General features: G+C 45.2%; 1 protein-coding gene across 1 annotated transcript; it reads left to right on the forward strand.

Moving 5' to 3' along the window:
• The first annotated feature begins 1,265 nt into the window (after window positions 1–1,265).
• Window positions 1,266–27,564, forward strand: wwc3 (WWC family member 3). Its single transcript, XM_072390042.1, has 23 exons — window positions 1,266–1,988; window positions 12,129–12,238; window positions 12,465–12,665; window positions 13,142–13,218; window positions 14,123–14,202; window positions 16,470–16,599; window positions 17,411–17,560; window positions 17,737–17,810; window positions 20,259–20,507; window positions 22,086–22,175; window positions 22,258–22,826; window positions 22,912–23,032; window positions 23,131–23,211; window positions 23,294–23,380; window positions 24,461–24,656; window positions 24,747–24,917; window positions 25,009–25,127; window positions 25,216–25,369; window positions 25,472–25,636; window positions 25,725–25,817; window positions 25,907–26,137; window positions 26,233–26,360; window positions 26,919–27,564. The coding sequence occupies exons 1-23, from the start codon at window positions 1,843–1,845 to the stop codon at window positions 26,983–26,985; spliced, it is 3,489 nt and encodes a 1,162-aa protein (XP_072246143.1). The 5' UTR covers window positions 1,266–1,842; the 3' UTR covers window positions 26,986–27,564.
• The last annotated feature ends 337 nt before the right edge of the window (window positions 27,565–27,901 follow it).

Below are 27,901 nucleotides of genomic sequence, written 5' to 3' on the forward strand. Positions count from 1 at the left end.
CCAAGACTTCTTTTTTTTTTTTTTTTTTACCAACGCAGCCCCCACATCATTACTCTACCTACTCTGCACTGTGGCTGTCCTGGCCAAACAACCTGGACCCAGTATGAGTCTAAGTATTATATTCAAACCAATGTGTCATCTGAATGTGCTCCCAGTGTTCATCAAACATCTGTTCATGTTGTTGTGTGGTGTTCTTCACACCATCCGGGCTGTCACACAAACTCCAGTTTCTATTTCTAACACCTGTGCCAAATCTAAGTCGCTCAACTGTCTTTCTAAAGAATGTGGAAGAAATGCAGTGTGACTTGATTTTAGGTCGATTCCACTGCTGCTGTGATTCATGGCACCATCACACATTCACTTCAACTAGTTGCCAATCCCCCGACATCCCTTGAAGACAATCAGATTCACTTGAAATTCTTTCCCCATTCAGAGCCACGATGCATACACGTACAACCTCAATGTGCCAAACTGAGAATTATTGTATCACCTTGTTCATGCAATTAGATATTTCGATTATCTATTTGTTGATTTGATTATCAAATCAAAGTTCCAATTTCAGGGGGCCTGTTTTTGTGCTTGTCAATATTTAAACATGTTAACTTGTTGGTGTTTCAAGTCATTAGAAAAAAAAAGTGCGGTTATCAGTTGGTGAAGAAATTGGTTTGTAATAAATAGATTAAGATTACTTTAGTGTCATGTAGTCATCGTCACATGAGATATACAAAATTACTCCTCCGCATTTGACCCATCCAGGTAGGCACCTGTTGAGCACACACTCTCATGGAGACAGATGCCATACACTGGAGCGGTGGGAAACCATTCACAGCGCCCAGGGAGCATGGGGGTACGGTGCCTTGCTCAAGGGAACCTCGGCCGTGGCAAGGAGGTGGACTACCACTCCTCCAGCTGTCAGTTCACCAATCTTTTTGAGCGGTGCGATCGAACCACCAATCTTTAAGTTATTGGACGCCTACTCTCACCACTGAGCCACCACCGCCAGTGGATGTATTTTAAACAAACAGGTCTGTTAGTATTCTAACTTTGCACATTCAGTCCGGTCTATAACAGTGCAGAGACTGGAAAATGCTGCCATACCCCTGGCAGACACTAGGTGTCGCTGCTGTACCACCGCTGCACACCCGCACTAAACAACAAGCCGTGAGTTTGTCCGCGTGCCCAGGGGGAGTTGTTCTTGGGTTTAAGTCAAATGAACGCGTTTAAATTAACTGTTTTAGACAATTCCCCAACGTTTTGCGATTGTGGAATAACTCATTCCGAGAGGTTACTATTCGGTTACGTCACGCGACTCAACAGGTAGCTGTTTGAAAGCTAAACACGAACTTTAGCTAAATTAGTTTTTCCTTGTTTGCTGCTGCTTTTATTCAAAGCTGCTGCTGAATTCATTCTCGTTGAGGTAACACTAAAAATACAATTTATCAGCCGTGTTTTGGTTGCGCTGATTAGCTTTAATGAAAGTTTTGAGTCCCGAACTCTCCCCATTGGATAGAGCAGCTCTCTCAGTCGTACGTCCAACCGTTTATGCAAATCCGCTCCCGAATATGGACACGGAGGAATGAAATATGGTGGAGGAGGCGAACATGGACGACCGAGGATCGTGAGAGCGCTGCCGTAGTGTTTTTGGGGGCTTGTTTAAAGAAGAAAGTGGATGTACCTCCGGCGGGACGTTTTCAAAAGAGGATTTTGGTGGAAAGTTTTGTATCTGCGTTTCTGTTCTCCAGTGCGTCGAGGTAGAGTTAGTTGTAATGCAGTGAAGACCGACTTTTTCGGGGGGATAAAAAGCAGGGCAGGGGGCTTGAGCCCTCTCACCGTCTCGACGCTATGCCGTGGGTCAGCGGCAGTAAGCGGAGAGAAAGCTCGGAGCTGCCGCTGCCCGCGGGCTGGGAGGAAGCTCGGGATTACGATGGAAGAGTGTTTTTTATCGACCACAACACCCGGCAAACTTCGTGGATTGACCCCAGGGATAGGTAAGCTAGAGGCCTGGGAGTAGTGGGATTACATACATTCACACAAACTTTCGTTGTTTAACAAGTGTACTTCATAAACTGCCATAACGTACCAGAGGCGATGCCAGGGCTGCCGGAGGGAGGGTCGGCCACTAAAAGTGAAGACGGTGTGTGTTTTTTGGGACCTGGGCTGTAAACCTCCCCCGGCCCCTTTAATGTGATACCAGTCTGCGGTGGATAAAGCAGCTACAACCCACGGATCAGCTGAGATTTGGCAGCACTTGTGGCCTTTCCGACTCTTGAAGAAGCGAACACGAGATATAGTCACCATTGTCACCTCCCATGCTGCTCATTTGAATGTGTCTCCATTATGTCGCTCGAAACATGAAGTCTGACAGTGTTTTGACAAGGAATTAGACAGCAGCTCAGCCTTTCCGGTTTGTTATGTTTCAGAGGAGTTTGGTGTCACCAGACCAACAGCCCGTGTTAAGCACAGAGCCATTAGTAACCGTGTCAGTCTGCCCCCCCCAAAGATCTGTTTCATCTTCATGAAAGAGAAAACGGGATGACTATTTCAACCCTCAATCAATCATTGAAACTCATCAGTAAGCTCACAGATTTATGACTTCCAGTGACCTGAAACATTCCTGGCTAACAAACCTAAACAGAGAGCTATTGTTATCCAGCTCCCCTTTCCTTTTCACAAAAAGACACCTCCTTGAGACCATTAGTCTGTGAAGAACAGCCCTTAAGTCTACTTGTTTGTGTCCCGGTCATCCCAAAGTGACCATTAGCATGTACGTCTTAACAGGGTCCCAGAGGGTTGTGGGGCTAGAGCTTAAAACTCCAACTCCCAGAAATCTTTGTGGAAATATGTGAAGAATGCTAGTTGGGCCACTGGGAAAGCTGCAAGGATGTGCTTTTGTGGGGACTGGGATTTCAGCAGCCCAGAAACGGGCTCAATCAGGCATTCAAAGCAGACTTTGGGAGATTACTGAGAATTATAACAAGTATTTTAACTCTGGTGTGTTACAAAGGAAAGGAAGAGAATCACAAAAACAGCCCTCCAAGTTTGGCAGGAGGCACGCGTCCAGTTTGAATTTTAGTCTTCCCTGAGTGGGTCATTTAAAAGGAGAGTATACGCTGGGGTGTAACTGTGCAGGGCACCTTCTACACCCGATTTCTTTCCTCTGATTTCAGCAGCGGGAATGTAGTAGCTGCATGTAATCTAGATAAGAGAAACCTGATTTCCTTGAAGGCCCCCTCCTCCCTGCAAGTTGATTAACCATTGTTGTGTGGAGCCGATAGCAGTTTCACAAGATCTTCTCGCCGTCAGCGTATGAGGGAGGAGGTTGTACGTTTGCAGGGCTAAAAAAATGTTTTCTGCATTTGTTCTGGTGCTGGCTCAGTGATTTATTGCTTATCTCACCAGAAGAATGCCTTCTGTCACCACCTGATACCATCTTTCCTATAAATCACAACACTTTCCAGCACTAAAACGGACCTTCTGTTAACATGCAGCAGCTACAAGAAGGTGTCAGTTTTTTTCAGGTGATGTTTCGTTTCCCCAGCGAAAAATCCTGTTCTTTCCATCACCTGCACGTAAGTTTCAAGTGGAATGGAGCAGCAGTGATAGTAGTAGTTTCATAGAGTTTTAAGGATTGTTGTCTGATACCTGCCAGGTGTTGTTATAAGCATTCAGAATGAGATGCAGTCTATAACTGAGGATGACTGACTGTTAAAGGATTTCTCAAAGGTGGAATCAGAGAAATGATCCAAATGTAGTTGACATTTCCATGTCTGGTGTATTTTGTAACTGACAGATACTCAGCTGCAATCGAGCTCAATACTTGAGCCTAAATGAGATCTTTCAAGAGCAAACTGGTCGATTCACGAGTCCGGGTTTAACTCCCGATGCCTGAGAGACAGAAGTGCAGCGCGACGTCTTGTGTGAACACTTCTGAGTATCAGCGCAGCTGTTGGCGTCCTGTGATCTGCCGTGTCGTGCCGCCAGGCTCGTCCGATGCGCGTGAGCCTCCAGCCTGCTGATGTGCACAGAGTCGTCTGCGAATCCCCAAAACTCAAGAGCCATTGAGCTTAACCACGATTGTCAGTGATGATGGTGATGTGCTGTAAGAGAGCTGTGTGCATCAAGCAAAGTTCACGCTTGTATTTTCATGCTGGCACGCTGGACATCTGCAGGGCAGGAGAGAAGCAAGAGATGGGGTTGTTTTGGTTAGGTGACAGCATGTAGTGAAAAATTGGATCAACGTGTGAACGGATATCTGAGCATATAGCTCGCTCTAACATGTAGGTTCTTTGGTTTATCTTAGCTGTTGTGCAGAAACAAAACTTTTTGGGACAAGCCCAGATAGTTTGAAACACTGCTCTTTAAAAGCCACAGTGCGTATTGTGTCTGTGATGCTGCTGTCTTTGAGGACAGCGGATACCTCGAGCAGCTCGCAGCCATCTCCTGCAGATAAGCCCAGCCCTTCTGTGGGGCTTTTTTGCTGCTGTGGAATGAGCGTTATGTTAGGCATGCCTACACTAATGCCCAGGGGCACTGCTTGCTCGCGGCCCCCCCAGACAAAGCAGCAGAACAGAGGCTGTTCCCACGTGTTCACCTCCTCCTCTCATCCTGGGCCCTGTAGGCCTCCTTTATTAGCTCTGTTATGCAACAGTCATGGCCGGCCTGCCGCTCAGCAAAGGGAGGCCTTTATACTTGGTCACAAAGCACACCAAATTCAATTATTCTGGAAAGGGTGAGCTGTGTTTCCAGCTCTGAAAGGTTATTCACATGCGCTGAACCCCGCTGTGTTTTTTTTTGTTTTGCTTTCGCCACTGTTTTCATTATGGTGGCTCTTTTTTGTCTTTTGGTGTGTGGGGGTGTTAGGAACATGCCATCGCTTGATTGGGGGTCATTTGGCCCAGTGTTTCCTGTGTTCTTTTTCATGAGTGGACAATATGTTTGTCTTGAGCTTTCACCCTACTCCATGTTCCGGGACCACCCCCCCAGCTGTTAGTGTTACAGACATTACCACCCCCCCTGATGTCCAGCTTCCCACCTGACCACTGCACTTTTCTGCATGATTAACACCTGTAAGACCCTCACCGAAGGCTTAAATTCTGCTTTGTCGTTACCAGCTGCAGTCAGGAAGCAGACCTGTAGGTTGAGCGTGTTCTCATTACTTAAACAGGACGTGCCAGACTCAGTGGACTAACCTCAACCTCTGTGCCACCATTGTTGTTGTTTTTTTTTGTGTATTTTTTTTTTTCACTTCCACACATCGGCACAGTTCTTATTTCCCTTCTTGGTCTTCACTTTTTGTACTTTCCAGCTTGATTTTTTTACATCCAATAATCACTACTTTGCTTTAATTCGGCAGCTTTTTGTGTGCTTTTGTTGAAGCCAGTTATCTTCTTCAAAGACAGTAAAAATGGATCAGAATGAAGATTTATTTAATTTAACCATCATCGACCATTTGTTCCTACCACAGCACTTAGCCACGGGTTACTCAGAGCACATTGGCTGGGAAGCATCAAGTGAGTAGTTTGACACTTTGGGAAGTGTAACTTGTTTCTGTTTTTTTTCGCTGATAATCTTGACTCACTTTTTTTCAAAGGTAAGCCAATTTATTTGCTTCTTATTCTGCTTCCCGTGTGTAACAATGGTCCAAATGGCAAGTTCTGGTGAAGATGCGGCATTGAAACAGAAGCGAGAGATGTGGCTGCTTTGGAACAACTCGCTCCGACTGTGACGTTCATAAATGTTTTAGTTCCACTAAAACGAGAATCCCTCCAATTCTAATTTCAAGGCTTAGTGTAAAGTGTTTGTGATTGGTTTGCAGAATTATGACCGAGGCCGGGCGCTTCTTTTTCTCTCCTTGTAGAAGGATGTCACCGGCTCCTGGACGACGCAGCTTAGCACAGACTAAAAACAGGAAAGGGAGGATTTGGCTCACTTCATAAGTGAAAAAGATGCATCTACCACCTACCTAGAATCACAAAGTACCTTGTAATATCTTGTTTTTTCAGTTTGAAAAGTGAGGCGTAGAAGCGGCATGCTGTGGCCTCACAGGACATGCCAGAGTATTTTTTTGGCACAAAGCACGGTTGCTTCCTGGAGTCATATTGTCACCATGGAGTTGCTGTCTCGTGGAGAGACTCCACTCATGTCGCGATTGTCATTTTAAATCTTTGATTTTCTACCGATTGAACAAACAAAGAGATGCATTATTTTAATTTTCTTTTTCTTTTTAATGGCTGGCTGTTTAAGTCTTTGGGCAGAGCCACCTCAGCTGATCCCTCTGTGTCCAGCTTTGTGCTAAGCTAACCGGCTGGAGTTGCCTTTTTAACACACAGACATGAGAGAATTGTTCAGTTTCTCACCTGGCTTAACCACAGCGTTACACATTTATCAAAGGAACCGTTTAACACACTGAACTAAGGAGTGGGCGTAGTTAAATCCCCTAAGAAACACCATATCCTCTTAAGTGTGATAGAGCTTCCAGCCCTGATAGCCAGACAGTTTTACTTTTGTCCCAGTTGACGCAGCTCCGCTCCCTTCCATGTGTCCAGACGCTGTCTAAATGTGTACAGAGACAGGGATCTCAGTCTACTTATAGAGACCTATTTCCATAAGATTCAACACATAACGGCAGAAGCGGGTGTCTGTCCGTCCGCCTGTCTGTCAGCTGCTGTAGGCCTCGCTCTGAAATGCCGCAACAGGCCCTCAGAGAGGCTGCACATAAATGACATTCCTCCCAAAGTTGTTTTCACGTTTCTTTTTTAACTCTGAAAGGAATTTTTAGGCCAGCAACACTTGTGGTCCTTTTTTTTTTTTTTTTTCTCAGTCTGTTACTGTCACAATATGGGAATGAGAGCAGGTGGCTGTGGAGCAGAAAGGGAAACGTGCAGAATTTGTGCGGTGGCTTCGTGCTCGCCTGTGACATCGTGTCACTGTCATCGTCTCGGTTGTTTTTTTTTCTGGTCACACATGCAATGCTGGTTACGCAGAGCTTAAGCCCCAATTCTTATTTGTAGATTGAAGCAGCTGGTTTGCAGAGATGATAAGACTCATCCAGTCTGTCGTCGTGATTTTCATTAGCCTGCGGTTGACTCTGCTTGGTTTAACACACACAGTGAAATATCACACAACTAAAACCCAGCTCCACAACACCGACACACGTGCACTCCACACTGGGCTGTGGTGAAATTGGTGTCTAAATTAAAAGTGTTTCCATTTTTTTATGAACAGTGTGTAAGACAGAAAGCAGTGGTCAGAGTGCCTTTGACTTTTGTTAGCTGCTTGAAGCCGTCTGGCTGTCAGGTCTTTGTGAGAACATTGTGGTCAAACTGAGCCCACATCCAAAGTGTTAAAACCCGGCGTCTCGGGTCCTGTAATGAAGTTTAAGCTGCAATATTATTTTTTTTGTCCTCTTTCGGGGAAATTTTTTTTTTTGTCGTCGCCCAGAAACAAAGACGATGGAGCTGGTGGGGATGGCCCGTCCAGACGAGGTCCTGCAGCCCAGACTCCAGTTTTACATGCCTTTCCCATCCAGCAGCCCGTCACCAGGCGCGGGGGTGGGGGCATGGCAGCGCTGCAGATAGAAATATCCTCAGGATGGCACTGATTAGCAAATGTCTTCAACAACTAAATATATTTTACAGGCCCTGCAGCATCTCGGTCTGCCACAGCTGAACACGTCTATTTTTTCCATTTCAGATAACTGTCTCATTTTCCATTCGCTGGTGGACTAAAAGAGCATCCTGGAGAATGTGTTTGAACAAAAACCTTGGCCCCTTTTAACTGCCTTCATTTACTGCTGCCGAACCAATCAAAATATTCTTTTAATTTATGACACCATCCACAGCCTGAGATGACAGCTGAAGATGTCTTGCTTTGTTGGAGCAGCACTGCAGATATTTACGCTGCATGACCTTATTTTGACGTAGAAACTGGGACCAAAAGAAAAAATGTTGCTGCCCATAAATGAGCCACGATTATGATGGTTTTCCCACAGTTTTGTTCAAAAGTTGTTATATTGACAGATTAGCCTTTTTCACACAAGAAAGACTTTTAAAATGCATATAAAGCTGTTGGTCTGATCAAACACACCCACATAGTGATGCTGGAGACTGAATTACTACAAACATACTGCCTCCTCAAACTTCACTTTTTGCATAATTTTGTAAAAGCAGTAGTTTCAAGTGTACATTAATACAGCCTAATTCCCAATAAAGCTGCACTCATCCAGATATTTTTCTGTTTCTTCTTTCAGGCGGCTAAATGTGTCTGAAGCTGTGACTGTAAATGAGCCCGTTAAGACCACATGTCAGCTTGGGTTCACTGATAGCATTTCCAACATTTAAAGCCATAATGGCATCTGGCAAAATCACTATTCAGATACCTTTAAGACAACGTCTGTGCGGTGAATCAAGCCGTTCTTACATGTACGATGATCTCCCGCAAAGAAATTTAGAGGTGGCAGAATCTCACACAGCTCAGAGCGTCAAACATGCGCAGTTTAAGGACTTGATTCAGCTCTCGTGGTGCAAGCTGTGCACAAGTCCCAACTAAATGCTGGATATATTTTGTCCCAAGAAAGCTGGGCGCTGACCACAGATAACAATAATGCTGCGTACGCCCTGCTGGAGCATTACACCCTCACAGATTGCCCCTAGTTTAGCAACAAGGCTGCCAAGCCGCTCGGTGAAAAGAGCCTCTGATAGAACTCTGAGAACATCTTTTGACAGAAATGCCTTAATGTTCACAGTAGTGGAGCGAGAGGAAACATTAGTCATCATCATCTGTTGACTGCCTGTTGCAAATTGCACGACCGTTTACCCTGTTAAGAGCAAATGAGAAAACTCCAAGCCAAGGTTAAATAGTGCAGAATCATTGCAGACTGAGTATCATTTCATTATTGAGGTATTTCTACAAGAAGTGGATATCCAGTGAGTGAGAGACACATGAGTGTTCCAATAATTCTACAACTGCTCCATAGAAACTGGGGTTTAGTCAGCAAACAAAGGGTTCTTAAGGGTCCCTGTACCTGTGTCTGACAGGGGAGTGACTCGGGTATTAACCCTCAGATCTGTGCAGGCTGAAGTTTGTTGATTTAGAAATGAGCGTAAAGATCCCGTATTGTTTAAAGCAGACCGTAAGATGCTGACATTCGGCATGACTAGCTTCATTATACCAGACTCTGTTACGGCTGGATCCCCCACATGCTTGTCATCACTTCCCTCTCTCTGTGTCCTCCTCTGCACTGCTGTGTGTCCTCTGTGCGAGTTTGTTGTGCAGCGGTTAAAGACTCTCCCGAGAGCGAGACATGACTTGGAATAACAGAGGCTGCTGTCACAAGACTGCGTAACAAACCAAACATTCAGATGTTGAGATTCAGATCTGTGAGAGACGCATGTTTTTCCCTCTGCCTCTTTGTCTCCCTGACTGGGTCAGAAGGCAGTTCAGGATTAACCTCCCTCTGACGTCACACAGTTTCCCATCCCGGGCTTCTTGGGGTCTTTCCTCCTCTGTTTGTACAACTATCTTGTGTCAATCCTAAAAGCAACTCCTCTTGACTCTGTGTTGTTTAAAAGCTTCTGACTTGTCCTTTTGCTTTTCATTTAGTCATTATTTACATAAAAGCTCACAGCAAAAGTAGGTCTGACCTCTCTTGAGTGTTTTCTTTTGAAGTATTTACAAGTGCTGTTAATGTCTGGACATTTGTTTGCCTTTCACAAACACTTAAACAGCAGCAGGTGGGGGGTGTGCCCTTGTTTCTTTCGCCCTGGCGTTTGGCACACCGCTCACGTGAGACTCCTTTCAACCCGGCGCTATCATGCTATTGTCTGTTTTGTCAGTTTTTCTCTTTTTTTTGGTAGTCTGTGGCAGTCAGCAGCCGCTGTGGTTCTAACAAACACGGGTTTGCTATCCTAACGTGGTTCTTTTGAATTCAGTTTTTTTATTCTGGTAAAGTACTGAATAGTTTGACTTCTTCAGGGCTGGAAACCATCAGGGGGAGATAAAAATCACACATGGCTGAGGTGCTTACAGAAACGTGATGACGGATCATGAGGTGAATTTATACTGATGGTCAGGAATCACTGGATTTAGTCAGTTGACGGAAAAGTAATGGGCCACATTTTTTATTTTTCCACAGTCATATATTTACTTTCCATAATCTAATAATTAATGGGAGTCTGGAGGTATTTAAGAGTGAGTTTTTGGGAGACGGACTTCAGTGAAAGTTCATTCATCACTTTAAATGAAGTAATGCTAATTGATAATCCCGACTTAACATTACGCTCTTCCTATCATGAACAGCTGCGCAAAAGCCACATAGCATGTAGAATTTCCCAAAAATGTGTGAAATGCAAAGGGAGTTTATTGAATTTGAGGTATTGGAGGGTTTTTTTGACAAGTCTTTGTGATTCATCCATCTCTCAGAATAAGTACTGCGCCTTGATACTTTTATTGGAACATATTTTTTAAGACGGAACAGCCCTTTTTTTTTCCGAGTGAATGAGTAATGCGTTTTCTTCTAATTTTGAATTATCGGCATGTGCCTCGGTGCTAGTGGCGCTGTGCCTGAAAGCCATTTCTCTGACTGAAAAAGAAGGAAGATCTAGTGGAGAGAGTTTGTCCCAGAGCCCGTGAGTGCAGAGAGGAGAGCTGCTGGGTCCGTCTTCAGAGGAATGCTGTGCAGAAATGTCTCAGCGACTCTCTCGGCCGTCCCCCTCATTGTATGCATACCTCTCCGGGATCACGCCTTATGCGCTGTCTGCATTGTGAGCATACTGTGGTGGAAGAGGTTGCTGGACCCCCTTTTGTCTTTGCTGATTGATGGTAATCAGATACTGTATGTTCTGCTGTCATCAGACCCACCGCTTCACAGCTCACTGCTGTGTGTTAGGTTTGTAGAGATGGTCGTGTATCAGCCTGATGTCATTAGCTTTGCCCTGTCATAGTCGCTAATGCCACTTGTCACTGGACAAGTTGGTTTGATAAATCATTACAAGAGCAGTTTTTAGAAAGGAGAGTTTTATGAAGCCAGTTGGGAAGTCTGTCAAGAACAATAAAAGTCATGTTTACTTACAGTATGTTACAAACTGAATATGAGTTTTGTACTTGTGTGACTAAGAACTGCCTTTTCACTGATGTATGAGCAGGCTGATAACAAAGTTGTTTCCAGCAGATTAGCTTCAGCATCGTTCAAAGCTAACCTCTGTTACCTTCAGTTAGCTTGACCTGAAAGTGGCTGTTTTCTCCTCTTCTTTGTAATTAACTGGTTAAATTTTTTGGTTTTGTTCTAGCATACATTTCTCAATACATTGTTGTTTTGTTTTTTGTTTGTTTTTATTCAAAATCCCCAGAATATCCATTCTTCCTGACAGAGGGGGTTGGTTGGATTGGTTTAGTGTATTAAATGTCCTCTTGAGGGTCTGTCAGTTTACAGTTTAATGAGTGTGAATCTTATTTTTACAGCTTTCACAGAACTATCAACATTCTCATATTTTGACCAGCTGAGTTAATTTGCTACTTGACCGAGACGCACATTTGTAATCACAACAACAAAGAAATTCTGCCTTAGCATGATGAATATCCATCGTCTTACCTCAAAGTTACATTTACAAACTTTTACATTTATCATATCCATGAATTCTTGCTTTTGTCAAAGGGTTTTCAAGTTATGCCTTTTAACCAAATGTTGCTAATGGAGCACTGTTGGATAATTGCTACATTTTTGTGTATCTTGCAGGGGTTAGTCCATAAAACTCGTTGAACATGTGCAAGAATGTTTACTTTTTGTTTCTTTCCCCTCCATTTACAGTGAAAACTCTATTTACATAATAAACGAGGCGGAGCGCCCTGCGGCCCCCTCTCATTGCTAACAGGAAAAATTACATAATAAGGGGAACAGAAAACCAGATTTATGTTGGAAGGCCATCAAATTCTATTCCCTGACTAACTGAAGACGATGTCGGAGTTGGAATCCCATAAAGTTAGACATGATGTTGAAAGCTTTCGATTTGATGCTACTGTGTTGCTGTGTGCATTAATTATCAGTATGTCAATCTCTTATGATGACTGTAGCTGTTATTAAAATGTGTATTTATATTCCTCTGTTAGACTCAAGTGTTTTTCATTCATTTCAGGATCACCAAACCGCTGACATTCGCCGACTGTGTTGGAGATGAGCTGCCTCTGGGGTGGGAGGAAGTTTATGACCAGCAAGTGGGTGTTTACTACATCGACCACATTAACAGTGAGTACATACCAGGCCTTTGTTTCCACATCATAAAAATTAAGCAGGACTGAATACAAACTATATTAGAAGTGTTATGTATTACTGGAACTAGTTTTCAATAGATTCTGCTCAATTGTGAATGGAAATGAAGTGTAGAAATGGTGTGTATTTTCAAAAAGCGACAGTCACACACCTTTGTTAGATTATTTGCTGATTAGTCACCTGTGTTTGGATCTTTTGTCAGAGACCACCCAGATTGAGAACCCGCGGACTCAATGGCGGCAGGAGCAGGAGCGCATGCTGAAGGAGTACCTTGTGGTGGCCCAGGAGGCCCTCAAAGCAAAGAAGGAGATGTACCTGGTTAAGCAGCAGCGACTGGAGCTGGCTCAGCAGGAAATGTTGCTCTTCCATGAGCTCTCTGAGGACAACCTCTCCATCACCAGCAGTAAGGCCCACCAATGTCCACTTCCTGTCCTCCACAGACCTGGCTAACGTACTTGACTTAGAATATCTACACAATCCTGTGTTAAATGGAGAGAATGAAAGGATGAGAAAGTCTTTAACCTGAAGCCACCATTAGAACAAAAAACCTGACCTTGGGTGACCCTGTATTGTTCAGCCTGGACATACCATTATATATATTGCTGAACTGTTGGTTGGTTGCATATCTATAGAAAATCTTCCAAATCCTCATTCCTTCCTCACCCGACCTTCCCTTTCAAACGCCTCCACCCAGTTCACCCCCTGACTCCAGCCAGCTGTCACACACAAAGCATCCAGAGGGCATAAACAGACAGCAAAGACAGGGAGATGACACCTGATTCCCCCTTTCAGCTCCAACTATCACAAGTTATTCTTAAAATCACCACCATTAACTAACAGTCGATCCCCATCTGTCCCTTTCTTTTTTTGTGTTCACAGCTCTCTCCGGATCGTTCTCAAATGCGAAATACGACCCTGACCAAATCAAAGTGGAAATAGCCTGTAGACGAGAGCGGGTAAGTCATTATTGGAGGAGAACAATGGGCCACAGTGAGGGGCCCTTTCGGGCAGAGAAGGGGGCTGGGGTGTGGCCCCTTACAGGATACTGTGGCTCTGGCCGGGGGGCTCAAGAGGATGAGGATGAGATCACCGAAGGGTCAGGCAAGGGCTAGGTCCCTTACTAAAAAAGCCAAGTTGAACATTTCTCTGAGATCCGTCGCACGGTTTCCTGGATCAGGGTCATTCTAACCTGAAATGATGAGTAAGAGGTTACCAAAGAAATATGTGGCTCTTAAATCCTTCACACTCGGGTGCACTTCCTTGCTGTCTGAGCCAACAGAATGATGGCTCGGAGGTTTGTGCACGCCGTTTGCAAATTTGTGGACATGGATTGCAGAATGTCTGTGAGCATAGTTGATGCTTGTGGATATACTGTAGATATAAAAGTGTAAGAGTTATGTTTTTAAACCGCAGAAGCACAGATTTACACAGGACTCTGTTACACTGCTGACACGAGGTCGTTAAGTTCACTCAGGAAAGTTATCGAATGCTGGAATGTTTCGCGTCACATCTGTCGTGTCAGCCTTGCTCGGCACCTCGATGATCAGCAGCTGACCCTCCAACCACTTCTTCATAAACGCAGCACAGAGTGGAATAAAAAAAAAGAAAAGAAGCAAAAGTAAAGCCACGAGCAGCCTGTGTGTACGGGACTTGGACAACGCTGAACTGCATTTCCAAACGCTCAAAAGTCTTCTCAACCAGTGTGTGCTGATGTGCTCGTGTACACATGTGTGTCTCTGTATAAACATAGCTGTGAATTCCTGTAAGTGAATAGTCATGACTAAGCAGTTTAGTCCAGTGGTGGTGGTGAGAGAAGCCCATTGTGTGCCATGGTAACCCGGTGCTCGCTTCTGTCCGCAGCTCTCCCGACTGAAGCAGGAGCTGGCCCAGGTGAAGCAGGAGCTGCAGTATAAGGAAATGGGAGTGGAGACCCTACAGGAGTAAGTGTTCCTCTGCCTATGTGTGTCCCAGGTCCGCCCTTCCTCCCATGACCACCGTTCTCCTTCCTACAACACTCGGCCCTGGTGCTCCCCACCCAGCGGCCTCTTCCCTCCTTTATTCCCTCTCGCCCTCTGTGTTTGGTCTCGTCTCTTGGGTTCAACTCAAACTGTCTTTGTGCTACTTCTCCTTTTCCTTTTCCATATCCTTTTATGCTCAATTTGTTTAATATTTGAAATGTCCCTTTAGCATATTTAAACACTTTCAAAACTGTTCCCACGGCTGTTTTTATTAAATACACAGTTCGGTTTAACTTAGGTGAACATTCGTGAAATGTCAAAGATTTGCAGCAGAAAGCCCTGTGAGCCTCGTAGACACTGAGGATATTTGACATCCTTTTCACATTGTGTGTGGAAGTGGAAGTTTTTCTTCAGTTTGTGTTGCCTTTCAGACACTTACACATGGCGTCTTTCTGTGCTGGGAACATTTCTGAGCCCTTCCAAATTTCATGTTAGAAATAGAAGCTCCACCTCTCTGAGGGAAAAAAAAAAGAGAGCGTTTGAGAAAAGGCAAATGGAGGGAGTTTTTGATGGAAAAGGGGACTCCACCTCAGGAAGAGGATGCACCAGTGGAGTGCAGGGAGCCAAGGCTCAGCCTGGAGAGGAAGTTGTTCCATGGAGAGAGGAGGAGGAGGAGGAGGGGGGAGGTGTGGGCTCCAAAGCAGTTTCAAAAACACAGAGATATCTGGCAGCAAATTCCTCTGCACTTCCTGAGTCCTGGCAAAGAGTCCCTTATCTCGTAGATAATACACAACTCAAGTGATTCCCAGAATAGTCAGGAGAATACACAGCTGGCAGAAAACATGGAAGCATCCCCCTCGCATGTGAGTTTTCGCATGTGTACTTTCGCATGTGAACATGCACTCGTGTGTGCGATCGCACCTTTGTTTGCCTGCGTGTTCACGTCCTATTGTTCTTTGTGGATTGGTCTTTGCCCAGTAGGGTTGAGGCCAGGAGAGACCCTTCTGGCTGTTGTGTTTTCCCCTATCGCAGCTGTAGTCAGCAATAAAGATAATTGTTGTCCATGTCATGTCACATCAGATAAGCAGGTTAGTGTACAACAACCCCTCCCCAAATTGTCACTACATAGCTTGACTTCAGGACATGGAGTCAGTTTTCTGTCTTATGGACATACAGGAAGACTATCTTTTTTACTCATCTGTCTTAAACCTTATCTTCACAAATTTCTCACATTTTTCTGACACTGCACACGCTTTCACTGCTTCTATAGAACTCAACTGAACTGCCCAAAAGAAAAATGAGCATATATAAAGTTGTTTTTTATTTGGGGGGGGCACGGGCCAATGGGCACTGCCTTTTTTTTCCCCCTAAACATATAAACTTATAAATTGCCGGGCCCTGCCACTGGGGTGGGGTTGGGTGGGGGGGACAAAGCAAGGCTTGTTTTTGGAGGAAGAGGCAGGGTCGGGCGGATGAACAGTACCTGCTGTTGAAGGAGAGTGAAGGAAGCGGGCTGCGGTGAGAGGAGAGGCCACATGCCAGGCCCACTGATGGAGGAGGCACCTCGCCACGCTCCTTCAGGCACCTCCACGTGCACGCACACACACACACACACACACACGGACAGCATGATTGGTTTATTTATTTATTTTTCGTATTTATCTTCCTTATAATTTTGAGACACTTTTCGTAATTCTACTTGCTATCATCGATACGTTGAAACCATTATCACACCCTGTGTCTCATCAGTTGCCGTAGTTTGAAAGAAAAAAACACTCGAGTTGTTCATGAATGTTTCCTCCCACACACAAAATACTTTAGATGTTCATGTGGTGATAGCTTTTTTTGTTTTGGTGACTTTATTTACCACTAAGCTGCTCTCCCCTCCTATTTAAAGCTCCGACCTTTTGCTAGTAGGTGAGATAAGAGAATTATTCTTTTAACAAGAATCCGTTTGTTTAAAATGAACTTGAATTCACTGATTGTACATATGACACACTGATAAATAAATGCTGCAAAGGGTTCTTTTGACATTTAACATGATTGTCTCAATTGCATTAGTCAGTGATATTTCCAGTTTTACTGCATTCTGTCAGTCTTCATGTCATTCCCAACCAAGACAAAAATACTGATGTGGAAGGAAAAAAACAAGTCAAAGTCTTTAAGCTTCTGAAGGAATTGATTTCCCTCCACGCCCCAAAATAAATGGCGGTATCCATGTGCCAATGTCTCGGATGTTCTCTTGACAGGATTGACAGGAAGATGTCCTGCAGTCAGACAAACTACAAGCTGGACGAGGCTCAGGCCATCTTCAACGAGCTGCGGAGCATCAAGAAGGCCATCAGCACAGGCGAGAAGGAGAGGCAGGACCTCATCCAGGTATCTGCTGTTTGTTTGGATTGGTTTTTAAGATCATTTCTGTATTCCACCAACAGATTTTCACAGCTCACGTACAAGCTCCATAGAACGCAATAAAACTCAAACGTGTGCTTTGTTCATTCATTTGAACTTTCGTTTGACAAACACAAGTCCAGATGAATGATTTTCAGCATCTCTGTCGGTCGGCTCGAGTGTTTTTAAGAGACTTGAACATATCTGCAGTCTTTTTTAAGAACTACAAAGATGAGGCATATACGAGTCTTCCAGAACGCTGTTACTATGATCTTCCTGTCTTTCTTTGCTTCTCCCAACTTTCTTTTGAGTGTTGTTGCCGTCAAATTCTTGATTTGTTTATGTCTTCTAAATACAGTGAAATTGGTCTGTAAATTGTATAATTTGTGCTTGTGTCTATTAAATAAAGTTCAAATGAATTATCATTGGACAAATTCAAGTTTTAGTTACATTTTAGGAAATGGGATTTGTAGCTGATGTTTACGTATTCGATGCTGACCCCTAGTGTCCGTTACCTTCTACTGTTCTGCTGCGTCTCCTCATTGTCTCTGAATGAAACACATTTCCAGACATCTGACTCACCAACTGTACCTCTGACTTTGCCAGCAAAGCAAAAAATGAAACAATGTAGTAATAGATCATGACTAACCGAATAGTCTTTCAGTCTGACTTTCAGAGAGAGAGCTAAATCTGAGTCTGTAAACAGATTTTTGTCCCCTGTCATCAGCTCCTGCTGAATTATATTTGAGACACATCTGTGTTAAAAGTGCACTTTGTTTGTTGCTGTTTGATATTGCAGAGCCTGGCTAAGCTGACGGTGAACTTCCAAAGCAACCTGTCGATCGGCGACTCAGCCAGCGAGGTGCCAAACAGCACCGGAACCGTGGGTGACTCATGCAGTCTGCAGCAGTACTGTGACACCGGCTGTCAGACTGACATCATGGGAGAGGTAGGAGGCAATGCCGCTCCTCCCTGTCTAACCAAAAATTACGATCAGCAGCTCAAAGGATGACTCGTGTAGCTGAATTATATATTTTTCATGCATCTCAAGTGACTAAGTGGAAATAATCTGATCATATTATCTAAACAGTAATGATTGATTTCTTCTTCTTTTCCTCCCTGAAGTATGGTTCCCAAGATTCCTCCCATTTGGTGGACAAAGTGAAAGTCAACTGGCAGTACGAGGAGGCCAAGAAAAAGTAAGTGTGTCCAGCTGTTTGTTTGTCAGTAGTGGTACTATGACACACCAGCATGCAGCTCCTACTCACTGGCCCCGTCGGCCCCTCTCTCTCTCGCTCCTCGGGCCCCATGCGCTGTCCGAGGGGAGAGTGGGAGGATGTGTTATGAATAGTATTTGCGCCCGGTGGCCACGGCCGCTGAGCGATGTCTGGCCAGCAGAAAGAGCTGGGTGGTCACATTCTTCCCTGGCCATGCTGCTGCTGACTGTGTGCTGCCTTTGTGTGCACAGCCAGAAAGAGGACAGCATACCCTCTGCCTCAGTGCACAGCCTGCTCCTCTGCAAGGTGGCTTAATATACAAACTGTTTGCTTACACACACACACACACGTATATATATATATATATATATATATATGTATATCTCAGCCCTCCGATAGCACACACTAAATTATGTTTTCAAAATCAACAATGGATAGAGCCTGAAACTCCTCGTAAAGGCTGCTTGTAAATTATACCCAGGTTTGTCATAGGGTGTGTGTTATCTGCTTATTGATGCATTCCTGGTCAAAGTGTATTCCAGCCATAAGGTGCTACAGCGGGATGATAGCTGCAGCAGAAGCAGTCGCCTTGTTATTACGCTGGCTCATTCTTTTTTAACAAGATTCATGTTGCTGTGGTGACCCAGCAACAGCAATGCCAACCATGACATCAGGGAGGGAGAGTTGGAGAGAAGGGAGACCTGTGGAAACTTACATGCTCTGTCACTGAGTCACTCTGTCTGAAATCCAACACATATAAACAGTTATTTCATAGAAGCTGAGAGCTCACTCTCTGAGATCCCTTTTTAGTCTGAGTAAACTTGTCTGCGCTGTCCACCTGATGCAGCAGGTAGCTGAGGCAGAAGATGACCACACTCAATGCTGTCATTATAGTCGAGTATCTGCAGGACTCAGATAAGTGCTCTTAAAGTCGTCGCCAAAAATATCATCACCCCCGCACTGCTGTCAGATAACGCAGCATTCGTCCCGGAAAGCTGTTGCAGTTCCACACGCTTTGGTGTTCTTCTGTTTATTCCCTTTGTTTGTTTTGTTTAGAGACGTCCCCACCGGTGCACTGTGGGATTTGGATATTGCCACTTCTGAACTTCCCATCCCTTCGACTTAGACTATTTCCGGGGGCTTTTTGAAGTATGATCTGGGTTCAACTGGATTCATTGTCCAACTGTAGGAACCATGACCTCTGACAGTGCCTCAGCTTTCTGACATTCGGCCCCACAATTCTTTAGTGGTCTTTAGGTTTCACAGCAAAATAACTCCAAAACAGCAGTGAATCTCCTTCATGTTTAGCTGTAGGAACTGTGTTTCTGCGTCTGAAGGCCTCATTTGTTTTTCTGTAAACCGTAGAGTGACATGTTTTACCTAAAAGCTCTTTTTAGGCTCATCTGTCAGCAAGACATTTTACCAGAAGGATTTTTGCTTCCTCTGGGAAGTTTTGGCTAACTAAGATCTGGCTTTTTGTTTTTGTCTCTGTGTCAGCAGTGTGGTCCCCTGGGCCTGCTGCTATGGCGTCCCATTTTTCATTTTCTTTTATTTAGATGGTGACAGATAGTTGGAGCTGAAACTGTTGTCCTCTGCACCTGCAAGTCAGCTTGAATTTGTTTGGAAGTTGATTGAGGTTATTTTTCCACCAACAATCCTTCGTGGCAGTCCAGAGATTAGCTGCAGTGCCGTGGCCTTGGGTACAGAGAGCATTGTCAAAGGTTTTTCCACGATTAGGACTCTCCAGACTGCATAAAGTAAAAAAATTTCTCCAATATGCAATTGGGATTTCTGTATTGAAAGCACCTGGTTGTGGTTGCAGGTGAGTTTGATTACAAATTAAAGTCACATCACATGCTTGAAATATAAATATTTCTCATGATTTTGAAAATTTGTTGATCATTTCAGAGTTATTTTTGTGTTGATCCAATGCAAAGATGAGATAAATAAACATGAAAAACACAACACTTTTCTTGCAGAAGTGGTGCGTTATCTAACAGAAATGCAGGCTTGATGATATTTCTGGCTGCTGACTGTCCAACGTAACGCTGAAGTTACTTTACTTGTAATTAAAATAATTATTTAAGAAGTCGGAAAACAAAGCTAATATTTATCCCTTTGTAATCTTGAGCTTACACAGCAGGGTATGAGTAAAGCAAAATTAATTTTCTTTCTCTTTTGACCATGGCATGCGAGCTCTGTTTGTTCTTGGGTCTGGGTGCCAGGCACATTTGGCTCTCAGCAAAGTTTATGTAAACAAACGCTCGTAACCAAATGAACACAGCTTGTACCCACCCACCGCTGGCTATAAATTTGTCAGCTGTATCCGTAATTTATCAACAACATGCCGGTGCCACATATCAGGGGTACATTTTTAAGAAAGGGCTGACCCGTGCTGTCTTTGTGTGACTCTCGCTGCTCCTCTGTCAGGGTGCAGAGTATCCAGCACCAGCTAGCACAGCTGGACAGTGAGAGCTGGTCTGGGCGAGCAGAGGCGGACCGCGACCGGGACTTCATGCAGCTCCTGCGCGAGAAGGAGGCTCTCCTGCAGGAGATCATCCTGGTCAGCAAGCAGCAGCACCCGCCGGAGACGCTGCTGCAGCTGGAGGAGGAGCGCTCCAGGCTGGAGGAGGAGGTGCAGAGGGCCCACAGCTCCCAAAGCCAGGGAGCCAATCAGAGGTGAGAGTCATGAATGTCTGCTGTCTCATAGTCAACAGGAAGGGGAATTATGGACACAGAAACTTGGCATTAAAGGTAGGAACTGCAGCTAAATATTTATGAAACTTGAGTTTGTAAATTCTGCCTGATGGTGGGAATGAGAACCAGAACACACAGAATATCTGGTCATTTTGCAGCTGTGCTCTTGTAATTGGAGGGGAAATAAGGCTGCCCTCATAATTTGTCCTAAAAAATGAAACAGTGGCTGTATGACGTCACAGCAAAGCAGAAGAGGACAAGATGTGATGTAATACTTGTTTTAGATTTTGGAATTGACCACACATTGGGCCTCATGCAAGAACATTTTCGTATTCTTGTTCTAAATTTCTCACTTTTTTCGCATGAAGGTCTCGTACGAGCACACCACTTCAGATTCAAGAAATGCTCTTAACTTCGGAAAAGTGTGTAAACGACCTGCAGAATCCCACCTGTGCACATGCACAAGGATAGTACATTTGCATACTCCACACCCTAAATAATACCATCTGAGGCGACTCGTCCTATCTCCTGTGCCAGGAAGTGTTAAGTCATGAGAATGGCACCAAGGCACAAAAAGAACAACTTTACAGGCTCTGAGATTGAAGTTCTGCTTTCAGAGATCCAAAAGGAAGAATCCGTCATTTTTAGCAGTGTCAGCAGTGTGATTATGGGACCTGCTGTTAATTCCATGTCACCTGTGGTTCATAATGTCACCGAAATGAAGAAAAAATGGTTGTACGAGCGTTCCTAACTCATTACACGGCTGACTAAGGGTGTCAATAGCCAGGGGGCTAAAGCATAGCCTAGACCACCCGGAGAAAATGGTGAATTTTAGGTAAATAATCTGATGAAGTTTGCATGGTGAATCTGATAACAATCAGACAAGTCACAGCCATCTCCATGCACGCCTTGCCAAGACGCGTGCCAACTGCGCTATTTTTCAGCACAAAGGAGTCGTGTGCTGCCCCGGGCTGCCAAGCAACAATATTTAAAAGGTTGTATTTGGAGTCTGATGTGATTTGGACATTGATGGAGAGGTACTGTTTGTGGTTGAGGAAAGGAAACGCTTAAGGTGAAGCTTTGATGCGTATATGTGTGCAGTCTATTGCTCCAATTATGTTTGGCAGTCCAGCCTTGGCATGAAAGTCCTTCTGAATTAGTACTTGCTCGACAGCGGTATGGGGATTTGATGTACCATGGTGCCATCTGATGAGAGCTTTGATGACCAAGGGGAGCGCAAGACTCGCAGAGGACTGGGACATGACCAATCTGTATCCAATCTCCCTCTGAAAGCTTCCCTTGGCCAAAAATCCAAGGGTGGTGAGGACCTGGATGTGTGGGGGAATTGGGAATCTAAATTGCGATGTCAGCCATTTGTCCGTCTCTACACGGTGTCGGAACACGCATTCTCTTAAATCACTCTTACACACAACTTAAGAGCAAATCTGTTCGTACGAGTGGTTCTTGCATGATGGCCAATGTTCTTAAGTGTTACACGGAAGGTTCTCATGGAACTTTGTGCTGGGAATTTGTCATAACATCACACGTGCCTCCTGACAGGATCCTGCAGCAGGAGAAGAGAAATGTTCTGCTCAGACAGCTGGAGGAGGCGACACGGATCACCACCTACCTTCATACCCAGCTGAAAAGGTGCAGCACACGCTCGTTCTTAAAGATTTTATTCATTCCCCATCACTGCCTTCTTATTTGCTCTTCACTCCTCTGTCTCCAGCCTGTCAGCCAGTTCTCTGACGGTGTCGTCCAGCAGCAGCCGCGGCTCTCTAGCCTCCAGTCGGGGCTCCCTGGCATCCAGCCGAGGCTCCCTGAGCTCCATCAGTTTCAGCGACATCTACGGTCTCCCGCAGTATGAGCGCCACGAGGGGGCGGGAGAGCTTGACTCCCACATGCGTTACCTTCTTCCCCCAGAGGCCGTGTCCAGAGACTGCTCCATGTTCACTCCTGACCCTCTGACCCAGAGCAAAAGCAAACGCTCCCACGACACCCCGCAGTCCCTTGCCTCCCTCTCCTCCCGCTCCTCGCTCTCCTCCCTGTCACCGCCCAGCTCCCCGATGGACACACCGTACCACTCTGCCCCCCAGGAGTGCCCCCTCACCCAGATGACGGAGGAGTACATGGAGCAGGCGGGCCGTGGCCTGCTGGAGGGGCTGCGGGCCCAGTCTCAAAGCCTGCCGCACACGGCCTTGTTGAGCAGCGAGGACACGGCGAGCCCCGCCGCTGTGCATCAGCTGGACAACAAGGTTCACAGAGATGGCGGGGCTCAGACAGCTTTCACCTCCACTGGCAAGTGAAGATGTGATCTTTCTCCCAAATGAAAAAACAAAAAAACGGCCAATGATTATTGAGAATTGACTGTTTGTCTCTGCAGGAGTGACTCTGAGGGGAAACAGCGCCAACAGGAGTGGCAGGAGAGCCAGGAGAGTCTCTGCAGGCGTCTCTGAAGACGCTCTGGCCACGGACAGCGGCGTGTTTGAGGCGTGGGGCAGGAGGTGAGAAGAAGTCCACCCTGACCATGCAAAAAGTAGACAAACACCACACTGTTGTGTACCCTCAGATGATCAATCTGCTCATTCATTTGCTCCACCAGGGCAGAAGAGTTTGACGAGCTGTCATACATGAAAGAGCTGTCGTCTGTGACCGAGCCCACACAGATCCAGCTGGGGCTGTTGTGAGTAAACTGTTGGTTAAGTGTGGCTTTTAGTATTTCTGCATTTTCTGTCGTTGTTGAGTGGAACTGTTTGTCTGTACAGGTGGGAGTCCACTTCTCAATCTCTTCGACTGCACCTGCTTCAACTCAAGAATTTGAATTGCTCCGTTGTGAGAGATGGCTATAAAGTGTGAGTACCTTCAGCTCTGATGATGAAGGCTGTCGTTTTGGAAAGGTATTCAGCAAAGAATGCAAAATGAAAAGAGGAAAAACAACTCATGGAGAGCTTTTCTGTCTGGGTCAAAATGTTAGAAAATAACTTTGCCACAGGGGGATATTCAACAGTCTGAGATTTATTCAAACTGCATACTTAATTATTAAGCAACTCTTCTTACTTTATCATAATGCCTGTGCACACTCAAACCTCGTAAAGTAAAATGTATGTTAGATCGAATCATTTCCCGGTGATTTGTATTTGGGTAAACAAGGGAGGGTGTGGCCTAAAGTGAGATGGTTATTAGGCTGGTTTATTACCTTGTGAAAAGCGGGCTGTAAAACAAATTACATGCAGAAAGCGCTCGAGGAAGAGAAAGTAGAAGTTACCTGGATGTGTAGTTGAGAGAATAAAAAGGAAATGACTTTATGGTGTTGCAGAGCAGCAGCTTACCTGGAGCGTCGACACTTACAATGCTGCACTGAGACATGTTTACAAAGAAAATGTATATTATCTTAGTCTGACCAAAACTGGACTTTTAAAATACAGGTAGGCATGCCAGTCAGACTAGAATTGTACAAAATCCAGCTTGTGAAAACCAGATTAACACACCCTGATGATGCTGTTAAGTATCGAGTCTTCCAGCATGTTTACACTCAACTAGATTCAAATGGGCCTAGTTGCTCTGCATGTTGTCCACACTTCCATCTTTTTGTAGAAGAATGGTAAAGCATAGGTGTATATTAATATGTTTCTTTTGTTAGAAGGCTAAACGTTTCAGAAATCCCGACTGAACATCAGCCCTTTAAGACTACGGGTGAACCCAGTCCCTTTAAGCGTGTCCAGACTGTCGCTCTGCTCTAATAAAGTTCTGATTTTATAACCACAGACGTCATCACACAATGTCACGATTTACATCCCTTAAAAATGTCTGTGCTGTGAATTCAGCTCTACTCGCTCGTGAGACGGACAGGCTGACTCTAGACTTCCAGGTCAAGTATTGCATCATAAAGAACTCCGTGTGAATTTGTGCCGTATTCCTTTGTTGATGTTCAGGTACGTGAAGGTGCACCTGATTCCACTGGACGCCAGCAGGGCCTGTGCGTTCTACTGTTGTACAGCGTTGGAGCCACAAAGCCAGATGAGTTTCAATGAAGGCTTCCGCATACCTGTCCCCGCAAACGCCCTGGCGGTGTGTGCTCTGCAGCTGTCTGTCTGCTCGCTGGGACCTCAAGCTCAGGAGGAACTGCTGGTGGGTCTGAAAGGCTCTGCAGCAACAATCCCACAACTGGTGGAGAATGAAGGGGCAGCTCTGATTTTCTGAATCCGTTTGTTTCTGCAGGGTACAGCCCAGGTCAGCCTGGCAGACTGCGAGGGGAGTGCAGAGATGGTTTACCACTGGCTGCGAGTCCAAATGTTAAACGGAGCAGAGATGCAGAGGCCTGAACAGAAGAGCCTCAGCCACCGCAAACACCAAGACAGCCAGGATGAGGAGCAGAGACCCAGAGCCATGGTAGCCACTTCTAAACTGTCAGAAAGGATGTGTGTGTGTGTGGGGGGGGTCTTAACATTGTAAAGATGGTGTTTGCTCTCTCACGTTCCAGGACACTGTGTGCAGTCTGCTCTCACGTAATACCTCCACCCACCTGGAGGAGCGAGACGCAGAGCTGGAGCTGCAGAGGCTGGAGAAGAGGGACGAGCGTGGGGAGGCCACATCTGAGAGGTGACTGTACTTGCCATTGGAACCAGCCTCTGTGGTGTCATATACAAGTTCTGTTCTGTTTTTTTTATTACAAAGATGTATTTTACAGGAGTTGGCAGGCGGAGTCGGTGGACAGTGGCTGCAGCAACAGCAACAGCACGGCGTTTACAGCTCCCTGCTCAGAGGGGCTGTGCGCAGAGGGCGTCTGCATCACCACCGGGGGGCGCTGTGATCAGACAACCAGCAAACAGTCTACCTTGAAGGTGAACTTTGGAGTAGTGGTAGTGTGTAGGTAATTCATTTTACCCCCCCGAGACATTTTTAAAATACCTGACATTTAAGTGGCTGCTCGCACATTTTCTCAGGTGGAGAAGGCCACCATGACAGAGGGCGTGTTCCCAGAGCCGATGCGAGTCCGGCCTAAAGAGAGGGGAGGTCGCTGGGGCCACGCTTCGCCGTTCATGCGTGGCAGTACCATTGTTCGCTCTCAGACCTTCTCACCCGGCGCCCGGAGTCAGTATGTCTGCAGGGTGAGTTTTACATTCATTCAGATGATTTAAGGATATTAATCAGTGATGCCCTCTCTCCATAACACGGCTGGTTTTACCTTTGTTTCAGTTATACCGCAGTGACAGTGACAGCTCAACTTTACCAAAGAAATCCCCTTTTGTCAGAAACACATTGGAAAGAAGAACATTGCGATATAAGCAGGTGCAGCCTCATTATTCGTTCTGTAGCCTGAGGATGTACGAGTGTCTTAATCCATTGTTTATCTGAGGCGTATTTGTGTGTGCCAGCAGCAGTCATACCGCTCCTCTCTAGTTGAGCAGCCAACACGCACCTCCCTGGACCTGGAGCTGGATCTTCAGGCCTGCAGGACTCGTCAGAGGCAGCTGATGGAGGAGCTGAGCTCTCTGAGAGAACTGAAGCTGAGACTGGAGGAGCCCCAATCTAAGGAGGCCACCGAGCTTCCCCACTGGGCCCTGAGGGACGAGCGCTTCCGCTGCTTACTCAGAGAGGCCCAGAGGCAGGTGAGAATGGAAGCGGGATCGCCACGGTTACTTTGCAGCGTGCAGTTTGGCCCGGTCACACCGTGGCAGTCGTTGACTGTTTTGCCGCTCCACAGGCCAGCCAAAGCAAGCAGGAGCAGCGTCAAGAGGAGGCAGCAGAGAGGAGGCTGAGGAAGGCTTCCAAAGAGGTTCTGCAGATGAGAGGGCAGAGCCAGAAGGAGCCCCTGCCCGTGCAGACATTCAGGTTGGGAAGCTGTTCCACAGCTTTCATTCTGTAACTCTACTGAGTGTGTTTCCTGCGTTAGCTGCTGCACTTGTTTGTGAACTCACTGTTGTAGAGGAGTGAAATGTTTACGGCCTTTTTTCACAGATGCTCGTGCTCTACAACAAAGTAGGGACTCACCTAAAATGTTGGTACATGGTGCAGCGACAGGTTAATGGATCCGTGCAGCATGTTTAAATGAGTTTTAAATAATAGGTTTACTCGGTAAATGCCAAATACTCCTGCATAGCTCCGACTCTGTGAGCGCTGCCGTTTCACCAGTTTCCCTGTTGAAGGAGTATCTGGTTGTTGTGTGTTAGTCTTTTGTTTGACCAGTATGGTGTGTGTGATGGTCAGCATTTACCCAACTTTAATTGGATTAATCTCTTCACCCACTATTCTGATTTAGTTAGTACACATGACAGGAGTCAACAATGAGCACGTAAGAGATTTGAACAGAAACTCGAGCAGAATGATTGACTTCTGTTTTACTGGATAAAACATTAAAAGTAAGTTATAACTTTTCTTCTTTGTCTGCAGAGAGAAGATGGCTTTTTTCACAAGACCAAGGTTCAACATACCTCCTTTACCGGCTGACGATGTATGAGGGCTCACCTCTGTATTATTGTGACTAAACATGAAGTATTTGTCAAATTTTCTGAGCTCATGAAGTACAAAGTTCTTTCTACTAAGGCTACAGGACATGTGACCTGCAGATGAAGATCCAAGTGTTTCACATTTTCAGAAGCATTTGTGTGGCAACGACACACCCAAACACACTAGATATGCAGTTACTGACGACAGCCCGGCTGTACAATTCCTTTTTGGGGAAGATGACTTTCAAACAATCTCTCTTTACTTCTGAGTTACTTCTGTTTGTGCTTACAAAAAGCTGGAAGACGGGAACAAAAGTCGGTTTGGACAAATTCACTGTACTGTAACTTATTTTATAGTACTTTTCCTTGAAGGAAATAAAAACGCTTCCTGCTTTTTAAATGTATTTTGTAGCTTTGAACAAATAGCACTTCAGTGTTTTTACATGCAGTAAATGGAACTATTGTCTGATATTTGTCTCTGTTACCTAATTCTTAAGAGTTATTTACATAAAATGTCACTGTGTAATCCACTTTTATTACAGATGTCATTGTTATTTTGTGCTTATGTTATTAAAATTAATATTATTTCATGTACTTTTCAATATATGGATGAACATATGAAAACACTGTATTCAGATTTTTCTTAAATTATGTCTGTATGAACATCTGCAGTGTTACCTCTTGAGAAGATAAAGTATTAATCTGCATCTGGACGCTGCTTTTTTCCCCGCCGTTTCAGATGCAGGATTGATTTATGCAACCTTTGCTGCCTGGGACGAACAATACATCCAATTCTGTGCATTCTCTTTAAATGTGTCACAGTGTTGCATGTGATTTCTCTGTAACCACACGCAGCCTGCGATGACCCCGTTTTGAGTAGAAATTTGCCGATTCTTGCCCTACCACACATCAGACAGGCAGCTGTGT

The sequence above is a fragment of the Leuresthes tenuis genome, unplaced genomic scaffold, assembly GCF_036924035.1.
Source record: "Leuresthes tenuis unplaced genomic scaffold, fLeuTen1.0.hap1 SCAF_7, whole genome shotgun sequence".
NCBI classification, from domain to species: Eukaryota; Metazoa; Chordata; class Actinopteri; order Atheriniformes; family Atherinopsidae; genus Leuresthes; species Leuresthes tenuis.

Bases quoted from the DNA above. Each gene is read 5' to 3' on its own strand.
- wwc3 (XM_072390042.1), top strand. From the start codon at position 1,843: ATGCCGTGGGTCAGCGGCAGTAAGCGGAGAGAAAGCTCGGAGCTGCCG. The intron at 22,176-22,257 runs GTGCAGCACACG...CTCTGTCTCCAG, and splicing joins CTTCATACCCAGCTGAAAAG to CCTGTCAGCCAGTTCTCTGA. The intron at 26,361-26,918 runs GTTGGGAAGCTG...CTTTGTCTGCAG, and splicing joins CTGCCCGTGCAGACATTCAG to AGAGAAGATGGCTTTTTTCA.